Source organism: Girardinichthys multiradiatus, chromosome 20, assembly GCF_021462225.1.
Source record: "Girardinichthys multiradiatus isolate DD_20200921_A chromosome 20, DD_fGirMul_XY1, whole genome shotgun sequence".
NCBI lineage: Eukaryota > Metazoa > Chordata > Actinopteri > Cyprinodontiformes > Goodeidae > Girardinichthys > Girardinichthys multiradiatus.
The window spans coordinates 19,233,089-19,254,590 of NC_061812.1; the positions used below are offsets into that span (position 1 = coordinate 19,233,089).

At 39.9% G+C, this 21,502-nt stretch overlaps 2 protein-coding genes across 4 annotated transcripts; one reads left to right on the forward strand and one right to left on the reverse strand.

Moving 5' to 3' along the window:
* The first annotated feature begins 220 nt into the window (after window positions 1-220).
* Window positions 221-2,677, forward strand: si:ch211-222l21.1 (parathymosin). The gene is made up of 5 exons (XM_047346549.1): window positions 221-383; window positions 975-1,058; window positions 1,401-1,464; window positions 1,623-1,696; window positions 1,792-2,677. Exons 1-5 carry the CDS (start codon window positions 333-335, stop codon window positions 1,861-1,863), a joined length of 345 nt encoding a protein of 114 aa, XP_047202505.1. The 5' UTR covers window positions 221-332; the 3' UTR covers window positions 1,864-2,677.
* A 1,246-nt stretch (window positions 2,678-3,923) lies between these two features.
* Window positions 3,924-17,993, reverse strand: slc45a1 (solute carrier family 45 member 1). Of its 3 annotated transcripts, XM_047346399.1 has the most exons (10): window positions 17,823-17,990; window positions 16,826-17,284; window positions 16,638-16,730; window positions 15,291-15,515; window positions 13,402-14,300; window positions 13,150-13,303; window positions 12,875-13,051; window positions 12,550-12,755; window positions 8,106-8,331; window positions 3,924-4,461 (listed from the first exon to the last, which is right to left on the reverse strand). In XM_047346399.1, exons 2-10 carry the CDS (start codon window positions 17,244-17,246, stop codon window positions 4,433-4,435), a joined length of 2,430 nt encoding a protein of 809 aa, XP_047202355.1. In that variant the 5' UTR covers window positions 17,247-17,284; window positions 17,823-17,990; the 3' UTR covers window positions 3,924-4,432. The 3 variants fall into 3 exon arrangements, with proteins under 3 accessions (XP_047202355.1, XP_047202354.1, XP_047202353.1); XM_047346398.1 differs by lacking the exon at window positions 3,924-4,461 and having other exon boundaries at window positions 7,091-8,331; window positions 16,826-17,266; window positions 17,823-17,993; XM_047346397.1 differs by lacking the exon at window positions 3,924-4,461 and having other exon boundaries at window positions 7,091-8,331; window positions 17,823-17,993.
* Window positions 17,994-21,502: the final 3,509 nt, after the last annotated feature.

Genomic DNA, 21,502 nt, shown 5'->3' on the forward strand with positions numbered 1-21,502 from the left:
ATGTTTAATTAAAATAAAACACAACAGCGCTTTAAAAAAAAACAGCCAATCAGTGACGTTATATTTTGAAGGCGGGACTTGTGGTTGTGATTGACAGGACATTCATACAATCAATGTCCGCGATGGTAGACTTCATCCAATCAGGTGTGAGATCGAGCTGTGGCGTCCAACGAGAGTGGATTTTCAACGAGCCCGAGAGAAAAGCGGAGAAGGGAAGACATCATTTCTCTCTCAGTGTCTTTGGGGCTAAGCACACGAAGGCAACGAGACGGAGGGAAAAAAATCTTTTTAACAGGATTATATTTATATAAAATAATTCACAAAAACCAGCCATGGCCGATACAGCTGTTGATACAACCGCCACCACAGAGGTTACAGCCAAGGTGCGTCTTATTTAGTTTGAATCTCTTGTTCGAAGTACCATGTTTAAAAAGATTTAGCTAACTTTTTATTTATTTTTTTAGCTTATAACAGTTTTACCGAATCAGACTGGACAGGTTGTATGAAGCGTGAGTGTTAAAATAACTTGATTTAAGTTGAGACAACGTGTATATACTTAACCAAAGGTGTATTGCCTAAATTACTATTGCCTTAAAATTATAGTTTTTCGACGTCCTTGTTCGACTGAGGTTATTTCTTGTCGATGTTCTGTTATGAAAACATTGTTGTTGTGTCTGCAACTTTGCAGAAATGCGCAGATATTAAACGCTTCGATGAGACAAAGCGGATGAAACGGTGCAGCTGGTGAAGCGGAGCTGCTGTGGGCGGGAAGCCGAAAGCGCGTTCACATTGCGCGGCATGGGGACCGAAACACCGTCTTTTCCAAACAGTTATGCTATTTGCGTGTTTCAACCAGGATGTTTTTTTTTTTTTGTTGTTTTTTTGTTCTCTCCCCCTCGTTGTTGAATCCAGACAGTGTTTGGACGAGTCTACTTTCCTTGAATGAACTCTGACTCTGAGCTCTTATTTTGTAGGAGCTGAAAGAAAAGAAAGAAGCAGAAGCGGAGGACGTGAAGGAGAAGACGACCGAGAGCGGGGACGCACCTGCCAATGGCACAGTGAGTCTGAGACACAAACCCCGCCGCCGCATGGCCTTTTGTCTTGGCGCCTCTCATCGTGCAGGTGTCCCGGCTCCCCCTCCTACTCAGCTGCTCCCTCAACTAGGCTTTGTTTGGGTTGTGAAATGGCACAGATGTTACAGCTAGCAACCTCTTTCTAGACGTCTCTGTTGGCCTCTCTAGCCCGTGGTTTCTCACAGCTTGGTAGTTAATCCTCTGGGGAGGTAATAAGACCTCCATACACTTCTCCTTTTTAAGTGATCCCAAAGGAGAGTATAATTGCTAGGTATTGGATATATTGTTTTTAATTCCCTGTAATATAAGTTAATTTTGTTTTTTCAGAATGGTGCTGAGCACAGTGACAAAAAGGAAGAAACTACAGAGGAGGAGAAAAAGAATGGAGCTGGTATGTTGCACCTTTATCTGTTTGAAATGCTGTTTCCTCTGATCCCTCTTTTTGCCCTTGGTGCATGAATTCCGATTACGTGTTCACCCTGAGCCAGTGCTACTTGGATATAGGTTGTAAAGGCTATAATTTATGATTTGACACCCCTGTCTTTGCAGAAAAAGAGGAGGCGGCGCCCCCTGCTGAGGAGACTGACGCACAGCCTGTGAAGCGTGCAGCTGAAGAGGAGGAGGTGAGTTGTCATAAGGCTAAAATGTAATCGCTTTGAGTAATCTGGTGATTTCTGCAGTTTTGCTTATGTATTAAAGCTGTTTTTTCTTCTTACAGGACAAAGCTGAGACAAAAAAGCAGAAGACAGAGGAGAATGGAGATTCGAAAGAGGCAGACGTGGAGGCTTAAGTCTTTGCCCTGCTACTTGTTTGCGGCACTGTCCTACCAGTCTGGTCAATATTGCTTCATAGAGCTTGTGCTTTTTATGTTTTCGATAGATTTTCTTTTTGGTTGCTCCCATGTTTCACATTGCACTGGAGTCTTTGAAATGTAGTGGCCCTACATACTTCTTTTTATGAAATGTTATTTATTGGTCTTGAAAATGAGCTTTTTTTCTACTTGTTCAAGTCGGGCCACGCCATAAGATCAGTTTTTCATTTCCTGACGTTTCACATCAGTATATGTTGAAAGCACAATCTCTATGCAAGTGTTGACCAGGTGATTCATACATACAGGCAGCTGCTCACCCTCAAGGCTCATGTTGACCTCTCAGATACACTTAAAAGGACCAAAGATAAGTTTTAAGCAGGGGATAATAGACAGTTGTTGGCATTATTAGTTGAGGTGTCAATTTTGTGTTAAGCTGCTACTTAATTCCTGTCTCCCCTGTTAACATAACAGATGGTGCAAATGAGTAAAGGGGCTGTCTCTTACACCTCCACTGATTGTCTAACCATTTTGTTTTTCCTGTAGAGGCAGGAGTTTGCAATGTTAATTAACCCCTCTTAAATCTTAGAGCTTTGGTCATTTGTTCTGTATGCATTCCACGCAAGTTTGTACCATTTATACTTTTTTTTTTTTTTTTTTGCATTTTCAACGAGTTTTATGTTATGGTTGAGTAGCCCACTTCTGTGTAGACCACCTTTTTCATAACCAGAATGGCATTTGGTTACTTCAGCCACTGCTTTGTATATTCTGATTAAGAAATAAATTTGTCTTTTTACTTAAGTGTCTGTCCTATTTCTGTGAATACACTAATGCTGTTTTATCAAACTGTATATATAACTGATGATGTCATTTGACCTACTTTTATGTCTTTAACATGGAAAATGGCTGGCTTAGTGGCAGGAAGTAGCAGGGATAATTTCCCTCACTAGTAATGGAACAGGGTGCAGATAATCAATGGTTTGCAGTAATGTTATGGCTCCCCCGTGTGGTCTAGTTAAGAACTTTAGCTTGTCCACATGGACGTAATGATTTGAGCTACCATCCTGTAACGTTTAGATGCATCCCTGCTTCACAATCAAACGGATGTATTTCCTCATCAGTGTTCAGTCATCCAGCTGCTGAGGCCTGGTAAGGAGCCTTTCATTTGATTCAGGTGTGTTGGGGATGGGACGTATCTAAAAGTAGCAGGATGGTAACCCTAAAGTACTGAATATAATAATCATTAAAAAAAAAATGATTAAAATGTTTGTTTTTTAGATTAAGACTTACAGGCCTAAAATTCAATTTTGTAATATCTAAATATTACATCAGTCCAATTAAAAAGGGATTCTTAATACAGAACTTTGTGCCTTTTAAAAAATGTTTATTTTCTAACTATGATGATTCCCAACACTTTGTCAGAACATTTTTTGGATGCTGAGGTGTTAAGAGAACCCAGGCTCCTTTATTAGTGGCCTTGCTCATTGTGTTGTCTCATCTTAAAACTCTGATTCCAGGTGCAGTCTACGCCTTGTGAAGATCCCCGGAATCTCTTGAATTCAGTCCTTTCAAAGTTGCCGTTATCCCTGTTGAATGTGAACTGTTTTTTTTTTTTTCTATTAGACCTCTTCCCAAAATGTTTAACTAATACAATCTGATGTAGCACTGTGTGAGCAGTCAGCTTCAATGACCTTTTGTGGCATACCCTCCCAGTGACTGTACTGTCAAGTCAGCAGTCCTCCCTGTGATTGTGTAGGTCATAACATGGTCATAGCCAAATTCTGGGTTAAAAATCCCTTATTTCTTGGATTCATGTAATCTGATTTGTTTTTTAAAGCTGAATTGTGGGTTTTAATTAGCTATAAACTATACTCAAAGTTAACAGAATTTAGCAGCTGAAACAAATGACTAAGGAATGTTTGATATAAAGTTTCACTTTTTGGTTTGATTTATAGAAATTAACTTTCTGATCTAATTTATTTAGATGCACCTATAATCAGCAAGTGCACAGAGAGAAAAATAACCAACACAGGAGTCAAAAGTGGCAAAAATGATCATTTTAAGCAACAGCGAGATCCATACAGTTACTGTTTCCTAAGAAACATCACCGTGGTGGGAATCTGGTCAGTCCAGGAGGCTTTAATAGTAGGCAATTACTGACATTCTGTAGAGGCGCCTGAAGGTTGAGGTGCTCAGTGGAGCCGTCAAAATAAAAGGCTCCAGATTACGATAGTTTCTGCCTTATGAACAGTTGGCATGGCACAGCAGATACAACAACAAATTATATATGTTTGCTGATGGATGAGATTTTCAGGAACTAAAGGGGATGAAGAACTTCCAATGAAGACCTTTGCAGACAACCAAAAGGTTATCTTAATACAGAAATGATGGGCTGAGCACGCTGGTGCAGAAGCCTACTATTTTAAGCATGCACCGTAACGATGACAAGAAGGACTCCCTGCTGGCTCTGCGATTCCCCACAGTCGTTTTTTAAAACGCCGTCCGTCCCACAGTCCTCTCTCTGTTTGCCGTTCCTCTGTTTTGCTTGGTTTCACACCCCAGTTTCAACTTCTCCTCTTCCTGACAATGACAAGAATCACTGTCATTATTACAATGGAATGGCCAGGAGTACGTTGACGGCTCAGAGAGCTGTAACGTGGTTTAGTGAGGACCCACTACTCTGTTCTCTGTGTCTGTTACGGTACTGTGTGTCATCTGAGGACTCCTTTCTTACCTGGAATTGACTCATAATTGTGTCTTAATTCTAGACCAGACTGTGAGAAATGTTTGTATCTGCTGCTAAAATGCACAGTGCAGAGCCCTCCTGAACTATGGGACAGTTGAGACCAAAGGTTTAAAGACTGACTGAATCATTACTGCTTCAGTGTTTGTGACGGTAATCTGCACTGATTATAAAAGTTGATTAAAATGACTAAAATCACAAACATTGACACTGTTAGGAGGTCTGCCGCAAAAACATTCATAACGAAGAACCTAGTGTTTGCTAGGAGAAAAAGTTATTAAAGACATCACTGTGATTCTGATGAATCAGAAATGCAAAATGTTTGTTTCAGAAGAGCACTGGTGCTTTATATCTTCTTTTGTTAATCTTCAAGGAAACGCATGTCATCATCGGGAGGGTTTATTTACAAAAGATATTACTGCTAGTAAAACTGCACCTAAATCGACTATTTCTGAAATCCTCAGGTACTTAGAGGAGGGAGGTTCAAATGCCGTGATGAAAGCTTCAGGCTGCCCAAGGAAGTAAAGCAAGAGCCAGGACTGTCTTTTTTTTAAAAAAGGATTCAATTAAGATGCGCCTTAAAAATCAAGCCACACCTGGGCCGTCCAGTTAGTGACCAATGTTCCGAGGCACGGCACCCAGCCATCTTTTAACAAACCTGTTCCATCCAGAAGTGCTGAACCCTCATATAAAACCATAAGTGGCTCAACTCCAGTAATCAGTTCTGTCTTGCCGCATTTCAGCATGGTAAGGTGCACCATCAAAGTCGCAAACTGCTGACTGCTCCCAGGGTGTGTTGATTTTCAGTTCAGTTCATTTCAATTCAGTTTATTTATAAAGCACCGATTTATAACTACTTTAACACTTAAAAAAGGAAATTGCAACCCTGATCCCCGATTTTAAATGAGCAGGTTTGCCACCAATGCAGAGTTTGTTCAGTAATGGCAGCAGCCAGGTTGAGTTTCTCATCAAGCACAGTGAGCTGCAGACTTTCAGGCTTTTTCTCTGTGTCAAAAAGGGTATTGGATTGACACCACTGCAGAGCTTGCTCAACAACGGCAATGGACAGGTTTGAGTGTTTCTGTACGAGTAGGGAGAGTTTTGGGCTCTTGCCTGGTGTCGAGAAGGGCAGCGCAGAAATGATTCGAAGAATCATAACAAGGACAGGCGGGCATTCTGCATGATGTACCAAGTTTGGGACAACGTTTTGCACAGGGAATAGGTGAACACTACCCTGGGTCCTCAGTCCTGATTCACATTTTGGCCTAAAAACACTGCCATGAATCTAGCAGAACAGAGAAGTGTCACAAAGAGATATTGCTAACTGCTACATGGATCAAAACGCAGTATAATATACAGGGGTTGGACAATGAAACTGAAACACCTGTCATTTTAGTGTGGGAGGTTTCATGGCTAAATTGGACCAGCCTGGTAGCCAGTCTTCATTGATTGCACATTGCACCAGTAAGAGCAGAGTGTGAAGGTTCAATTAGCAGGGTAAGAGCACAGTTTTGCTCAAAATATTGAAATGCACACAACATTATGGGTGACATACCAGAGTTCAAAAGAGGACAAATTGTTGGTGCACGTCTTGCTGGCGCATCTGTGACCAACACAGCAAGTCTTTGTGATGTATCAAGAGCCACGGTATCCAGGGTAATGTCAGCATACCACCAAGAAGGACGAACCACATCCAACAGGGTTAACTGTGGACGCAAGAGGAAGCTGTCTGAAAGGGATATTCGGGTGCCAACCCGGATTGTATCCAAAAAACATAAAACCACGGCTGCCCAAATCACGGCAGAATTAAATGTGCACCTCAACTCTCCTGTTTCCACCAGAACTGTCCGTCGGGAGCTCCACAGGGTCAATATACACGGCCAGGCTGCTATAGCCAAACCTTTGGTCACTCATGCCAATGCAAAACGTCGGTTTCAATGGTGCAAGGAGCGCAAATCTTGGGCTGTGGACAATGTGAAACATGTATTATTCTCTGATGAGTCCACCTTTACTGTTTTCCCCACATCCGGGAGAGTTACGGTGTGGAGAAGCCCCAAAGAAGCGTACCACCCAGACTGTTGCATGCCCAGAGTGAAGCATTCCCTTGGCCCAATACTTGTGCTAGATGGGCGCATCACTGCCAAGGACTACCGAACCATTCTTGAGGACAATGTGCATCCAATGGTTCAAACAATGGTTGTATCCTGAAGGTGGTGCCGTGTATCAGGATGACAATGCACCAATACACACAGCAAGACTGGTGAAAGATTGGTTTGATGAACATGAAAGTGAAGTTGAACATCTTCCATGGCCTGCACAGTCACCACATCTAAATATTATTGAGCCACTTTGGGGTGTTTTGGAGGAGCGAGTCAGGAAATGTTTTCCTCCACCAGTATCACGTAGTGACCCAATATCCTGCAAGAAGAATGGCTTAAAATCCCTCTGACCACTGTGCAGGACTTGTATATGTCATTCCCAAGACGAGTTGACGCTGTATTGGCCGCAAAAGGAGGCCCTACATCATACTAATAAATTATTGTGGTCTAAAACCAGGTGTTTCAGTTTCATTGTCCAACCCCTGTATTTCACATCAAAATGCTTGGAAACTTCTGAAATGATTATTATTGCACTTCAGTAAACATCTGGCTACAAGATCTAACAACACTGAAGCAATAAAGTTCATGGGAAAAAAACTTCTGTCAGTCACAAAATCTCCGACCACCACTGTTCAATATATTCTGATGAATATTAAATATGTTTTTCCTGAAAAAGCTCTTAGTTTTATGTGAGTTGTAACAGTGTGAATAGCCACTGGCAGCGCTTTTTGTGAAGAAAATCCTGCTGAAGTGTAATGTTAGTACTCTGACTCAGAGAAACAGGCAGGTAGACATTCCTTTGGCCTTGTGACCAAAAACAAAACAAAAAGGCCTTGAGAGAGACCACACTGCAGCAGCTCATGCAGATGTTAGGCAACTGATCAAAAGGAAGGAAAAGAGGGAAAAGGCTGTGGTTAGCTAGCACGTAGTGATTCACACTGCTATTCTAAACACCAAAAAACCAAGCAAGAACAAAATGATGCAGCAAAGAATCAGACAAACAAGCAGAGTTCTGCTCAGTCTCACACACACACATTCAGAGAGGTCACATTTGTGTGCAGAAAGTGGGCACACACACTGTATGAACACACTGGTCATGTATATGCTTATTGGAGTTGTGGCCAATGTCTGTCTGTCTGTCTGGCTCTGAGAAGAGCAGTGCTGATTAGTGTGAAATCTATGAAGCTGTGCTGAAACAGTGTGCGGCAGGATGTGTCACTATCAGAGCTATGGAGGTAGACGCACTCGCACACCTGGCCATGGTATGGGAGCGCATGCCGTTCTGTGTATTTTTTTTTTTTTTTTTGTGAGGGTAAAGTGAATGAAGAGGCTTCGTTAAATGTGCGCCAATAACGGCTGGGTCTCGCTTTCGGGGGGCTCACCCTCAGGGGGGGGCAGCTGGTACACCACGCAGAGGGAGGAGTACAGGCAACCCACGAATGACATCAGGCTTGCAAAGTACATCACCCCCTGAGCCCCGCCCACCAGTGAGGTCAGAGGTCCCATCGCCACAGAAACAAGGATCTGAGCCAGGAAATACTGACAGCTGAGCAGAGAGATGTCCACCCCCATGCCACGTCTGGTCCCCTCCTCGGACGAGCCGCAAAACTGCAAGACAGACGTACACTGTAGCTAAACAACATGTGAATTAGGTGAAATAAAAGAATAGCCATATCATACCTCTACAAGCTACAGCTAGCATTTTATTCTTTTATTCTGCAGCACAACATAAATCAAGCAAATTATAGAGCTATTCAGACTCTAATTGGCAGCCCACCATCTGGTTGTCCTTTATCATAAGGCATTTTCACTATCCAGCATTATGGGTTAATGAGCACAATAATAGTAATAGCAAAAAAAAAAGTTTTCCACATATGTGAAAGTTTGCCTTTGGGTTCACAAGGTGCACATGTTAAAAGTTAAAACAGTTTATTAAGATTATTCATTAAAATAAGAAACTGTGTCTCAAATCATTTTGCGTACATTGTATGTATTCAGTTTCCTAATTAAATACATACACTGCAAAGCTTTTTAAAAAATTTGATCTACAGTGGCCTTAAAAACACATGATGGAGATTCAGAAACATTTTTCAACGTGAACCTTTGCGATCAAACTAAGTAACACTGATAGCTTTCAACATGACAGAACTCAAGCAAATGTACAGGACCAATAATAAATGCACAGCATCTGTTATTGGATGATAGAGGCTTTTTTCTGCCATTATAACAGCTGTGGCATGTCTGGTGAATCGCTCAAAGCAGACATACAGGAAAGTTTCTGGGTAAAGTAAAAAATGTCTTTGGGTTTTTTTAAGTATTAGAGATTATATTAGGTCCTCTAATAGACATCAGAATCTGACTAGTAATTTTAAATATTTAAAGAAAAAATATATTTTTGTCCAGTATCATAAATAAGCTTGTTTTCAGAACCTTTTCAGAACCTTAACATATTGAATCAGAATCAGAAAAGCTTTATTGCCAAGTACGTTTTTGGACATACAAGGAATTTGTTTTGGCGTAGTCAGTGCAATACAATACAAATTAAACAGTATAAACATATCTACGATATAATATAAATATATGTGCACAGTTTTAAGTGAGTGAGAGTAAATATATTATATATATATTGGAGTTTAACTTTGGTCTCATCTGCCCAGACCGCCTTTTTGCAGAGTCTCTTATATGTCTTATGGAAAACTGCCAACATGTCTTTATATGGCTGTTTTTCAACAATAAAGGCCAGGTTTGTAGAGTGCACAACTAATGGTTGCCCTGCCAACAGACTTAAACATCTATGGTGTGGATCTCTGCAGCTCCTCCAGAATTACCATAGGACCCTGACCTTCTTGTCTGACTAAGGTTTAACTCGCATGTCCAGTCATTTAAGTGGAAGTTCACTGTTAAGTACGACTACATTCGCAAGCTTCTGAAATCAGGAGAGGAGCCGAATGAATACACCGGCGATGAGGAGGGAAAAGACAAGAAGATGGAATGAAGGTCAAAGTGACATAGAGGGGAAAAAGGTTTGTAGTTGTGCCATACTCTTTCCATTGTAGCTCCCTAAGATGCTGTTAGAACTTTATTTTAAAACCTAACCCTGCTTAATACTTGACCACAACTTTCTCCCTGACCCGTCTACTGTGTCCCTCTCGGTCGTCATGATGCAGTTTGTTCACTAATGTTCTCTAGCAAACCTCTGAGGCCTTAACAGAGCAGCTAGATTTCTACTGAAATTCAATTTCAAACAGGTTTTATTTGCCAATTTAGCTACCTTTTTGGAAATTGTTTTGTTGCTCTGGCTTTTATTTAGGTGTGTAGGAGTTTAGGGGGCTAAATGCAAATGCAAACCCACACCCCATCTTTTTCTTACTCTTCTTAATTATGGACTACTCTGTGTTAATCTATCACATGAAATCCCAATAAAATACTCTAACGATTGTGGTTGTAACATGAAAAGATGTGAAAAAGTTCAAATGGTATGAGTACTTGGCTAAGCACTGTATTACATGCATACTTGGTTCTCTCTTAATAAAGCTTTAGTAACATTAACCTGAATGTGCCCTGGTAACATGCATACATACTCATATAACTTTCGGTTTTAAGCGTATGAACTTCACATACTGACTGCAGAGAAACTGACGCTGCAGGCTTTAACTGAGAAAATGAAAGAGTAACAACGCTTTACAAACTTCCCAGAACCTTTTCTTGTTGTGCCAAGCAGATATTTTCACAGCACCCAGGTGAACAAAAAAAAAAACTGCTAAATATTTTCCCAAGGGATGAAAATTTACAGATGCTGCCTCTCCACTTTGTTTGACATCGGACAAGGGGGCTTACACTCAACAGCCAGTAGAAAACCGTAAACCCAGGAGACGTTACACAAAGTGTTTTTCAAGAACTGGCAGTTATTTTCATTGCTGCCAGTGCAAAACATGTTTTCAGGAGAGTAGCATTTAACGTCTTTATTTAGCATGTGAAAATGTGGATTCACACAATAATCCCAACTACTCAAACATATACGAAGTGTCATCGCAGCATAACATGTCTCTGCAGAAACACCGACTCCTTAAAGATTATTGGTGCTATAGTCATAGTTGGCCAATCTGAAGTTATTTACATATATTGTTAAAATATACTAATAATCTCTGTCACTATCAAGGAATTACCTTTAATGAAACAGTGAGAAAATAACAGCAACAGCTTATTGCTGAATAAACTGCTGAAAAATCTTTATAGACAAGTTATAATCTTAACTAGTGAAAAACAGGAAGTGCTGAAAAGGCAGCTGAATGTCAGAGTGCCAGACAGCTCCGGATAGGAAATCAGACAGTCAACTGAAACTCTATTAAAATGTATGTTTTTTCTTTTTAATGTACACGCCTTGCTTTTGAATAAAAACTGCTCTTCTGGGAGTAGTATTCAGAAGTTTCAGAAGTATTCGGACGAGCCTGTACAGGCATCTAAAAGCTGCGCAGTCTCCGTGTTCTTTTATTACTTTGTTTTTATTAGTAACAGTATAGGATGTCTTAGCTTTACCAAACAAACGAGCATGCAGGAATTTAGGGAACAACTCCATCACTAGATAAGGAATAAATTAAGAACTATTGTGTTCTTTTATCAAAATGTTACTTATTAGATGTTTGGACACTTTTGAACATGTATTGTAGATCTAATTTGGGCATAACTGTTCCTTTTAGGAGACACACCTTTAAGAGAGAGGAGCTATCAATAGTTTATTTCAAAGTTTACATACACCTGTTATGAGCATGAATGTGATTTTAATTTTGTGGTTTCAATGGTGCATTTTTTGTTCTTGTTTTTAAGGTGGAATGATTATGAAACTCACACCTTCAAAAACAAGAGTTGTGTTCACAAGTTTGAATTCATTGGGGATTTCCCCTATCCATACAGGGCCAAAATTATCTATATAGTTTTAAATGTACTCAAACACCCCCACTAATGGTTAAAACCTCCTTAGCAAGTTGCACCCTGACCCCAAGCTTTTTTCACAACTCTGGTATTATATTTGATCACTCTTCTTATCAGAATTAGTGGAGTTCAATTTAATTGGTTGGTTTGTTGGGATAATGAGCATTGTTCATATATTTTTAGTGGGTTTGAGGTCCAGGGAATTGTATAGGTGATTCCAGAACATTTATAATTTCAGATACTTTGTGCAATGCACCAGCATCTGTCTCAGAAAAACAGCCTCTTAGCATGATGCTACGGCCACCATGACTTAAATCCTAAAGCAAGTTTTAAGCTTAATGCCAGCCTGATTTTTTTGTTACAAAATTTGTTTTAATCTTCTTTTGGGATCCTTGTACTGCGGCAGTACCCAATGGTGTCAGGGTTCCAGTTGCCTGACCTAAAACTGTCACCTTCATATGGCAGGAAATTGGTGAAGGATATTCAGGCCCAACACATCATGCCAAAAGGCTGTTTTGCAGCCAAAGATACTGAAAGTGGATGGAGCAATCAAAGCCTGGAATTTAACCCCGTTGAAGAATTGTGGATTATGTTTAAAAGCAGAGTCTGTGCCAGGAAACCAAACAAGAAGAATCAACAAATATCCTAGAAAAAACCCCAATAAATGTAAATTGTGTACCAAAAGTGATGTTGTATAATCAATACACAAGATGATCAAATTCTTCACCAGAACTATGTTTCAGACAGGTAGGTTAGAGACAGTGTAGCATGTTACAGCATGAAAAAAGTCGACCTTTTCTTGGATTTCCGTCAACAAATTTACATGCTTATAAACGACTATACAAATATTCTTTAAGTGAAAGGAAAATCAATTTCTAGATATAAGCAGATGTTTACCTGAGGGCTCTGGTAGTATTCACACAGCAGAGAGTAAGGCAGCGTGCACAAAGAGGAGAAGAGCACCCCGTAGGTGACACAGAGCGAAAGCACCACGTAGAGGTTGGTGGATAGAGTCGCAAGGCCTGTGCCCAAACCAAATGCCAAGTAGGCAAAAAAATAAAGAGTGCGTAGGGAGAAACGTTCCTCTAGTTTCTCCAATATGGCTGGAAGTTGTAAAAGAGACATAAAAAACAACAAAAGTCAGATACTATTTTGCATGAATCCCACCAAAGTAAGAGATTTTTCTTGCACAAACAATTTCACTGATTAGGTTACCGCTTACCTGAGTAGAAAGCAGCACTGAATGCATAGATGCACATGCCCCAGCAGCCCATGTTGACACCAGCATTGTAGCGTTGGTAAGCATCAGAGTCATGGGGTGCTTTTGGGTCTCCTTCAAACACAACCTCGCCCATGAAGTCGGTGTAGAAGAGCAGCATGCCTTCAAATGACAACCAGCCTAAGTACAAAAAAGAAAAGCAAAATAAAACATTACCTTACACATTACTTCTATTGATTCCATACAATGATGTTCTTCTAGGGATAAATAACTCTCACCCAAAAAATGATTAGTGCATAAACTCCTCAGAGATGGAGGCATTCTGTAGATGGCTATACACAGCAGCTTCATGGACATTTGGGATTCTCCTGTCTCCACATTTTCACTAAGATCACTCTCATATCGTACTCCATTTAGCAAAATATTTGCAACCTGGTTCAGAGGAACAAAAACAGATGTAATTTAAACTAAAATTATAATAGTGGCTGTCAGATAAACAGGCTTTATTGTTGTCTAAATGTGTTGCCAACCTGTTGGCTGAAAGTCACTGTTCTCCTCCGTCCGTTCTCCAGCCCCACAATCTGTGTTGCCGTGGGCTCCTCCATCAGCGCCAGACTCTGAGGTCGCTTCAGGATGCCTAAAGAGGATCCCCAGTGCTGCCCTGCCCCTGACTGAGACCCAGTTGTGCCCGGAGGTGGGTCTTGAGTTTGTTCATCTCCCTCAGTCTGAGGCCCCTCTGCCTCCTGAGCCTCTCCAGCTGGATGAGACCCCCCATCAGCCTGATTCTGCCCTGCAGGAGGGTTACCTGCCTTCTGCCGGGACTCCTCAGAATGAGGGGATTCTCCTGTAGGCAGGGTCACGGGGGTGGAGCCTGCAGCCATGGCTGGGGGAGTCTGCTGACCTGTGTAGCAGTCTATAAGCACACTGTCTATGTAGGAGGTTCCTAATGAAGAGGCAAACTCATTGATGCCATTGAGCGAGCTGTCCCTGCTTATAAAGCTGCCATATTTTGGGGTGAGGGGACTCAGGGGCGATATAGGGCTGGTGAGGCCGGCACAGAGACGTGCATTGGCACTGCAGGAATGAGCCAAGGGGTCAGAATTACCTTGATGAGACTTGGGAAAGCTGTAGCTGTAAAGGCCGTCCTCGTCTTCCTCGTCAAGCCCCAGACCGGCTCCAGGGGGAACAGGGGGAGAGGGAGGAAGAGGGAGGCTGGGGCTTTTCAGATGGTTCTTACTGGAGTTTCTGTTTGGTTGGCTCTTTGGTAACGGCCTTTCAGGAATGCTCATTAGAGTCATGCCGGTGGCGATCACCAAAGTGATGCTGGTGAACAGGTATATGACCCTGAGCTGACCCCCCATGGACCTTCCAAACTGTGTCTGGTCCCAGTTAATGCCACCTACAATGTAGCCAAATCCTCCTCCCAGTCCTGAATGCAGAAATAAAGAGAGATACGTGCAATAATTTTAAAAAGCAGTAAAAAAAGTGATTCTTTTGATTTCAGGATCCGTTGTCTGTGTCTTACCTGCAACCAACAAATTTCACCCAAAACGAAGACTGGTCATTTAGCACCTTCACCATTTCGAACCTTTGTATTTTTGGTCATTTTGTACCCGAAAAAGTCAGGTACGAAACAAAGCTGTCTACTGTGTGAGGTTTGTACCGACCTTAATTAAAGACAACTAAAACCTTTCTATTATCGACTAGTCTGCTGTAAGGAAAAATGGTTTTAGGAACAACAAATGTATACTAGGTGTGTAGAGTAGCAAAACATTTTTCTCAAGTACGGCTAGCCTTACTTCCAAATAATTTACTTAAGTATTAAGCACTATCACAAAAAATACTAAGTAAAAACAAGTATTTGGTGAAAAGACACTCAAGAACTGAGTAACAGATTGTAATGTCTGATTAAATTTAATTAGAGAGAAAAACAAAAGTTATGTCAAATTCTAGTGTTTTCAAAAAAGAAAAAAAAAACTGTGTAGAAATAAATATCTTTACAAAACACCAAAGTAAGACACAAGACAACACAAATTTCAGATCTCAGTTTTTTGCAACATAAAGCTTTTGAAATCAATACCTAACCAGAATTATTAATACCCCTGCGAGATTTAGGTTTCGAGTATTTTTCTTTTATTTTAACCACGTTTCATTTTAATTCAGTTTATTTATATAGCACCAATTCACAACTAATTTTCTTCTGACTAAAAGAATTATGAATGTTTTGGCATGACCTAATCAGAGTCTTGACTAATCTGATAAAGAATCTGTGGAGGGAGATAAAGATTAGGGTAATGGCAAGAAAGCCTTCTATTATCAAAGACTTGGAGCCTTTCACTAAGGTTAAATTGTCAAAAATACTTATAAGTAATTATATAATTAATGCTTCCCCCCCAAAAAAGACTTGCTTCATTAATACCTGCTAGTAGCGCATGAATGTTGAGCCCCCGATCCTGATCCTCCGGGCTGCACACATCCATCATATAGGCGTGGCTCGGGTTGTCAGCTGAATCGGCGCTGAAATCCATCAGAACCACCCCACACACCGTCAGGATGATTCCCCACTTATGATTTGATGCTGTGTCGGCCAGGACACCCCCCATGTCTCGCCCGTTCAGAACCAGGGAGAGACCGACCAAAGCCCCTGAATAGAAGAAAAGCAGCCAAAAATATGTGGGTTCTGCCCCACAAAGAAGCAGTAGAAACAAGCATGTGAATTAAATAGGCACAACACAAACAGGCTGGGCAAGGTTGTTGGTTTTATCCATTTGAGATTACTTTATTCAATAATTAAGGTTAAATTATGTTATTTAAGCTGCTATTGGATATTATAACCTTTATTTAGAACAGAACAAATCTACCAGTTATTCCTACTGCAGCTAAAATAATTTGACATAATGATTACTGAGGCTATATGGTAATGTTTTGTATAACATTTAGTTGTTGTTATTTTAATAAACAAACTTTCTGGAGTTTTGTAGAGCTACTAGTTTAAAGGAAATGGGCTTAATGTGAAGAACATTACACATTTACACTATTCTAATGAGTCTGGCTCTTTGCTCAGGTAACTAGCCTGCAGTCAGCTGCTTTACAGATGTCAGGCTTGTAGCTTGCTAAATGTAGCTTTAAGTCCTTAAAGGTAGAAGGGGGGGCAAAGCCTTCAGCTAGCTGGCACCTCTTATGTAAAAGCAGCTCCTAGCCTGGGTCCAAAATGCTAAGACCTTCTCAGCATTCAAGATCTGAACAATTTTCTTTTTGAAATATCTTTTAATTAATTTTTATTTGTTTTGAGCACATTCTCGTCAATTGTTTTTGTTTCCCCGCCTCTCGCCCATAGACTGCTGGAGATAGGCACCAGCTCCCCCGTGACCCACTATGGAATAAGCGGTAGAAAATGACTGACTGACTGACTGTTTTTGTTTCTTATTCATGTCCTATATGTTTGGAATCTGGTATGGTTTTAGAGTCTTTTATGTAAAGCATTTCAAAATCCTCTTGTGTTGAAAGGTGCCATATAAATAGAGTTTGATTTGATAAAGCTGTTAAAAATCTAGATTTGCAAAGTCACAGAAAGTTACTTTGTCACTATATAAACTCATATGTTATTGCATTGAGATGCATCTCTGAACTCCACTATTTCTTTATGTTTTATAAGTTTTTTGCTGTTCTGTTTTTGACCTTTCTAATCTTATATTTGACTTGTAAGCTCTGTGGCTTTATCCATTGTAATGCAGGATCCCTGTATTATTCTCTGATTATCCCTCACCTACAGCCAGAGCAAAAATAAAGGGTCTCCTCCTCCCAAACCGGGATGTGCAGCGATCACTCCATGCTCCTATAAGAGGCTGGACAAGGAATCCTTAAAAACAAACACAAAAGACAGGATTTTTAGTCTGTTATGAAATTAAAAAACACCATTAAAGGGGATCTCATACATCCCTGTGATCCACTTACCAAGAATGGGACTAATGAACCACACCAGGCTATAGAACTGATCTGGCAGGCCCATTTGCAAAAGCACAGGTGTCACATAGGCCGTCTCCATTGCGTAGCTGAACTCAATCCCGAACAGGATGCAGCCGTTAAAGAGCAGCTCCTGGAAGGTGCGTCTGGGGGGAAGCTCGCTGAGGTCCAGCTGGTCCAGGGGGCAAGGCGTGTTGGGTGGGGGAGGTGGTGAGGGTCGTATCAGCTTCCTACACTTTGGCTGTCTTTGGAAGTTGTTGGCTCTGTGACTGAGGTGCCTTGTGGTGGATGTCGGAAAGCTGGCCGTCTTGGGCAGCGAGGTCCTCCAGAGGCCTTCCTGAGCTGAGGATAACCTCCCTCGTGGACTGACCAAGAGGGGGTCAGTGGGGGTGCCCATGCCTGGAGATGACATCTCTCTCAAGCTGGAGTACACTGCAGCATGTGAGAACACTATTATGCAACAGAAAGATAAAACATTGTTAAACTGTGTTTTGCTCTAAATGTTCAGATAAGAGGTCGGCCTTGGGTATGTGTGCGTTTTGGTGCTGCTGATAATTCCAGCTACAGCGCTGCTGAGAGGACACTGCAGTGATCAGCGGAACGCACTGCATCCAGTGCGCATGTTGTGCGCAGAACCCATGTGCTCTCCGCGGCTGATACAGCAGCGTGCTCTGCGGCAGCGCTCTCATGACGCCTGTTTCCATTTTAATTTTTCATGCATCAAGACAAAGTCGGACACAATGGAGCCAAAGCAGACACTGTTACAGGGATAATTCATCATCATCGGTCGCACTTCAACAAATATCTGAAAAAATGCGGGTTGTTGGTATTCACATAACCTCAGATCGGTTGTCTGATCCCGGCTTCTCCGCAAATGACGCTCTGTATTTCCTTCGACTTGGCATTAAAGGTCTTAAAGGTGAACACCACCACACGATCGAGTGTAAGGAGATAAGAAAGGCGTGCAGAGATGAAAGATGATAATTACCTTTGTGGGGCGGCTCGTCACTGTGTAGGTAAACAGGGGAGCCATTATGATGTGCAAAGAGACGCAGTGTTAATTACAGGAGTCATTATTATGATTATTATTATTATTATTTGCTTTGTTTTCTTTTGATGCGTCTTCCCCCCCCCGCTCTCTCTTGCGTCCCTTCTCCTCCTTCCCCCTGTTCCCTTCTCCTCATTCGCCTCTTTTCCCGGTCTCTCCCGTGACGTCATGTCCCTCCCTGCAACATCAGCAGCACAAACGCATCTGCTCGTCCACTCAGAGTGCGTCCTCCTGCGTTTCTACTACACCTCAGCACACACTTATGACACCTAGGAATATTTTGATTTTACAACTTATTTCCCTGTTATTTATCAGTCTGCAGCACATTTTAAAAGTACCGATCATTCCCACATTTTGTTGCGTTACAAACGATAAAACCTCAATGTATTTTAATGAGATTGTTTGTGACGGGTTAAGACAAGGAAGCCTATAATTGTGTAGTGGAAGGAAAAGGATATATTGTTAAAAAATTTTTTACAAATAAAAACATGAAATCTTTGGTGTGTATTTGCATTCTATCAATCTATCTATCTATCTATCTATCTATCTATCTATCTATCTATCTATCTATCTATCTATCTATCTATCTATCTATCTATCTATCTATCTATCTATCTATCTATCTATCTATCTATCTATCTATCTATCTATCTATCTATCTATCTATCTATCTATCTATCTATCTATCTATCTATCTATCTATCTATCTATCTATCTATCTATCTATCTATCTATCTATCTATCTATCTATCTATCTATCTATCTATCTATCTATCTATCTATCTATCTATCTATCTATCTATCTATCTATCTATCTATCTATCTATCTATCTATCTATCTAAAAAACGACAAAACATCATGTTCTTCAACTGAATGGTCATTATTTAGTGAAAATAAAGAAACAATAATTAACTGTTCGCAGCCAAAAGACAAAAAAGCTCAGTAACAAAACTCTCGGCAACATGCCTATGTACCCTCAATGCTTTTCTATTTTGATAAATCTATTGCAGATATTCAATGGAAATCTTTCTTTATTTCATTTGTATGTCAGAACACTGCTCAGTTTTATACTGTTATTATTATAGGTCAAAACTATTAGGAGCCACTGTGGCCATGCCAGTAAGAAAAAAAGATTTTCTGTCAAACCATCACAAACACAAGCATGTGGAATTTGCTAAACAACACTGTCAGTGTCTTTAACTGGTACTGTGGGCTTGGAGACTAAAATTGAGCTTTTCAGCAACAAACACCCCAGGTAGATCTGGCATGAAGTAAATGATGAATATATGAAAAAGCTCCTCCTGCTCACTGTGATGCTGTGGGCCTGTTTCTCTTCCATCAACCCTGCGAACCTTGTTATGTGGTGTAAAAACAGTTTAAATACTAGAACATTGAAAATCAAATCAAATGGACACCAGTAAAGTGAAAATGGGTCATCGTTGGGTCTAAAGCAACACAAAAGAGAAATGTTTAGAAATCCTTTACTTTCTGTATGTTCCAACCTCATGAAACTAACAGCAGAAAGTTAGGTGATGGGTTACTGCCAAAAGTAAAATTCTGTTTTGTATTCATCCAGATTTGTCTTATTCTTGTGCATATAATGCTGTCATGGTCAGGTACATTTACGGAACAAAAAACAAAAGCAAAAAGGCAGCCAAAGTTTAAATGAAATCTTTGAAAGACTTTCAGAAAGCCTGAAAAATAGGAACACCTAAAAGATTACTAGAAAGTCTGGCTCCTTGGCAGAAAATTATAAAGCCTAAACAGGGACACTTCAAGACTTATTTTTGAATAATGTTTGTGATTGTAGGTTATTTTAGCTTCCTGAAACTCATAATACACTATTTTTTAGCACATTCTTCTCCATGTTGTTAAAATGTTTCCCTAAAAAATTCTGCGCGATTAATTGTGACTTTTTGGAGAAGAAAGCAGCAGGGAGTTTTGGTTCAACGCAGATACTGCAGTGTTGTTTCTGGAGACATATTTACACTCTGGTTTTGTGCTCATTGTTTTCAGCTCATGATTTATGATTTAAGGCTGTCCATTATCAGCCATAAGTATGAAAAATGTTGTGGACACTCAGATCAGTTCCACTAGTTCAAATCAAAAAGTTGATCCTGTGTTTCTCCAGTTATGTTTACCTTGTAAAACCTCTGTTTTATAGCAGTAAATATATATTTGCATTTCTGTCCTTTTGGAAACTAGCAGCAATAACAGATATATGTTATAGTCTTTAACTATTCAAGAACAAATTATGTTTCATGTTTACTGAGAAGTTGTTTCTAGACCCAACAATTATACACTGTCCTTCATTTGAAATGGCAGCTTTATATTCAAGGTCTCAGCAGAAATACTGAAGTGGCTTTAGAAGCACCTCTTAGTAGACTCATTATGCCTAATTAAGTTTTAGTGTGATTATCTAAGCAGGAGGTTGTTCACCTTCATGCAGGAGAAGTAAAAACAAACCCTAAGGCAGGGTATTAAAATCACCTGCAGTGAAAGATGGACTGGATCTATTAATTAATTGTTATTCAGTTTAATACATGTAAAGCTTTTAACTATAAACTTTTAGTAAAAAAAAAAACTACACAATGAATTGAAAGTGTGAAATGCATTATTAAGGCATCATCTGAGTCTAAAATAATGCAGATGCTCGCGGCTGGTCTGGTTTCTTATGTTTTTAGTGCTGAGATTGCTGAGTAGCTGAACTGTAGCTGAAAATGTAAAATACAAATAAATATTCCACTGTCTGAACAAGTGACACTGAAATTGGGAGAGAAAGTTCTTGGCAGTTATATTCTCATCTTTGTGTAGTCTTCTTCTTCTTTACTTTTCCTGCTCCTTCTCCTCCATCTTCTTCTTCTTCTTCTAGTATAATAATAATACCAATAATAGTATTAATAATAACATTTGATTTAAATTTGTGTTTTTTCTTCATTTTATTATCTTCATTTCATTTTAATTTGAAATAAAATGTTCATTCTCTGAACTTCTGAACGGGACATCTGAATGTAAATTCTTGACAGTAATTCTGTATCGTCTTATCCATTTAAATTATTGTTATTATTAAGCCTTTTTGTTCTGAATTTTTTTTTAATTTATTGTTATTGTTGTTTTTGGTTTCATTTTTAAATAAACTGCAGGTGTTATTCTAGGAAAGCTTATCTTTAATCTATAACTTTGATAGTTTAGTGGAGGAAAAAAATCTAAACCGAAGTGGCAGCAGATTTTTAATTTTAAGGAATTTAGAAATTAGTTTTTGTTTTCCTCCATCTTTGATGATCAAACATGTAAGTGGTTGCCAAGGGACCTGAAACAAACAGATCGATGGGACAAACTTGTACAAAGCTAATAAAATGTACATCTTATTCAGCTAGAACAGGTAACTCAGGCCAGGCAGTAAAAACCCTTAACCTTTGAGCCCACCTGTAGTAAACCTTATGCAATATCTACGTTATGAAAACGGTAATAATTTCAAATATTTAAGCAAGAGTTCAAACTAAAGTTTTAACTATAACCTCTAATCCGATGTTTTGTATGAAATCTATCCAGATGTGTATCTTGGTAGGTAGAAAAACAACAGTGCTTAAAGAAAAATCAAAAGTTTAATAGTAAAGAG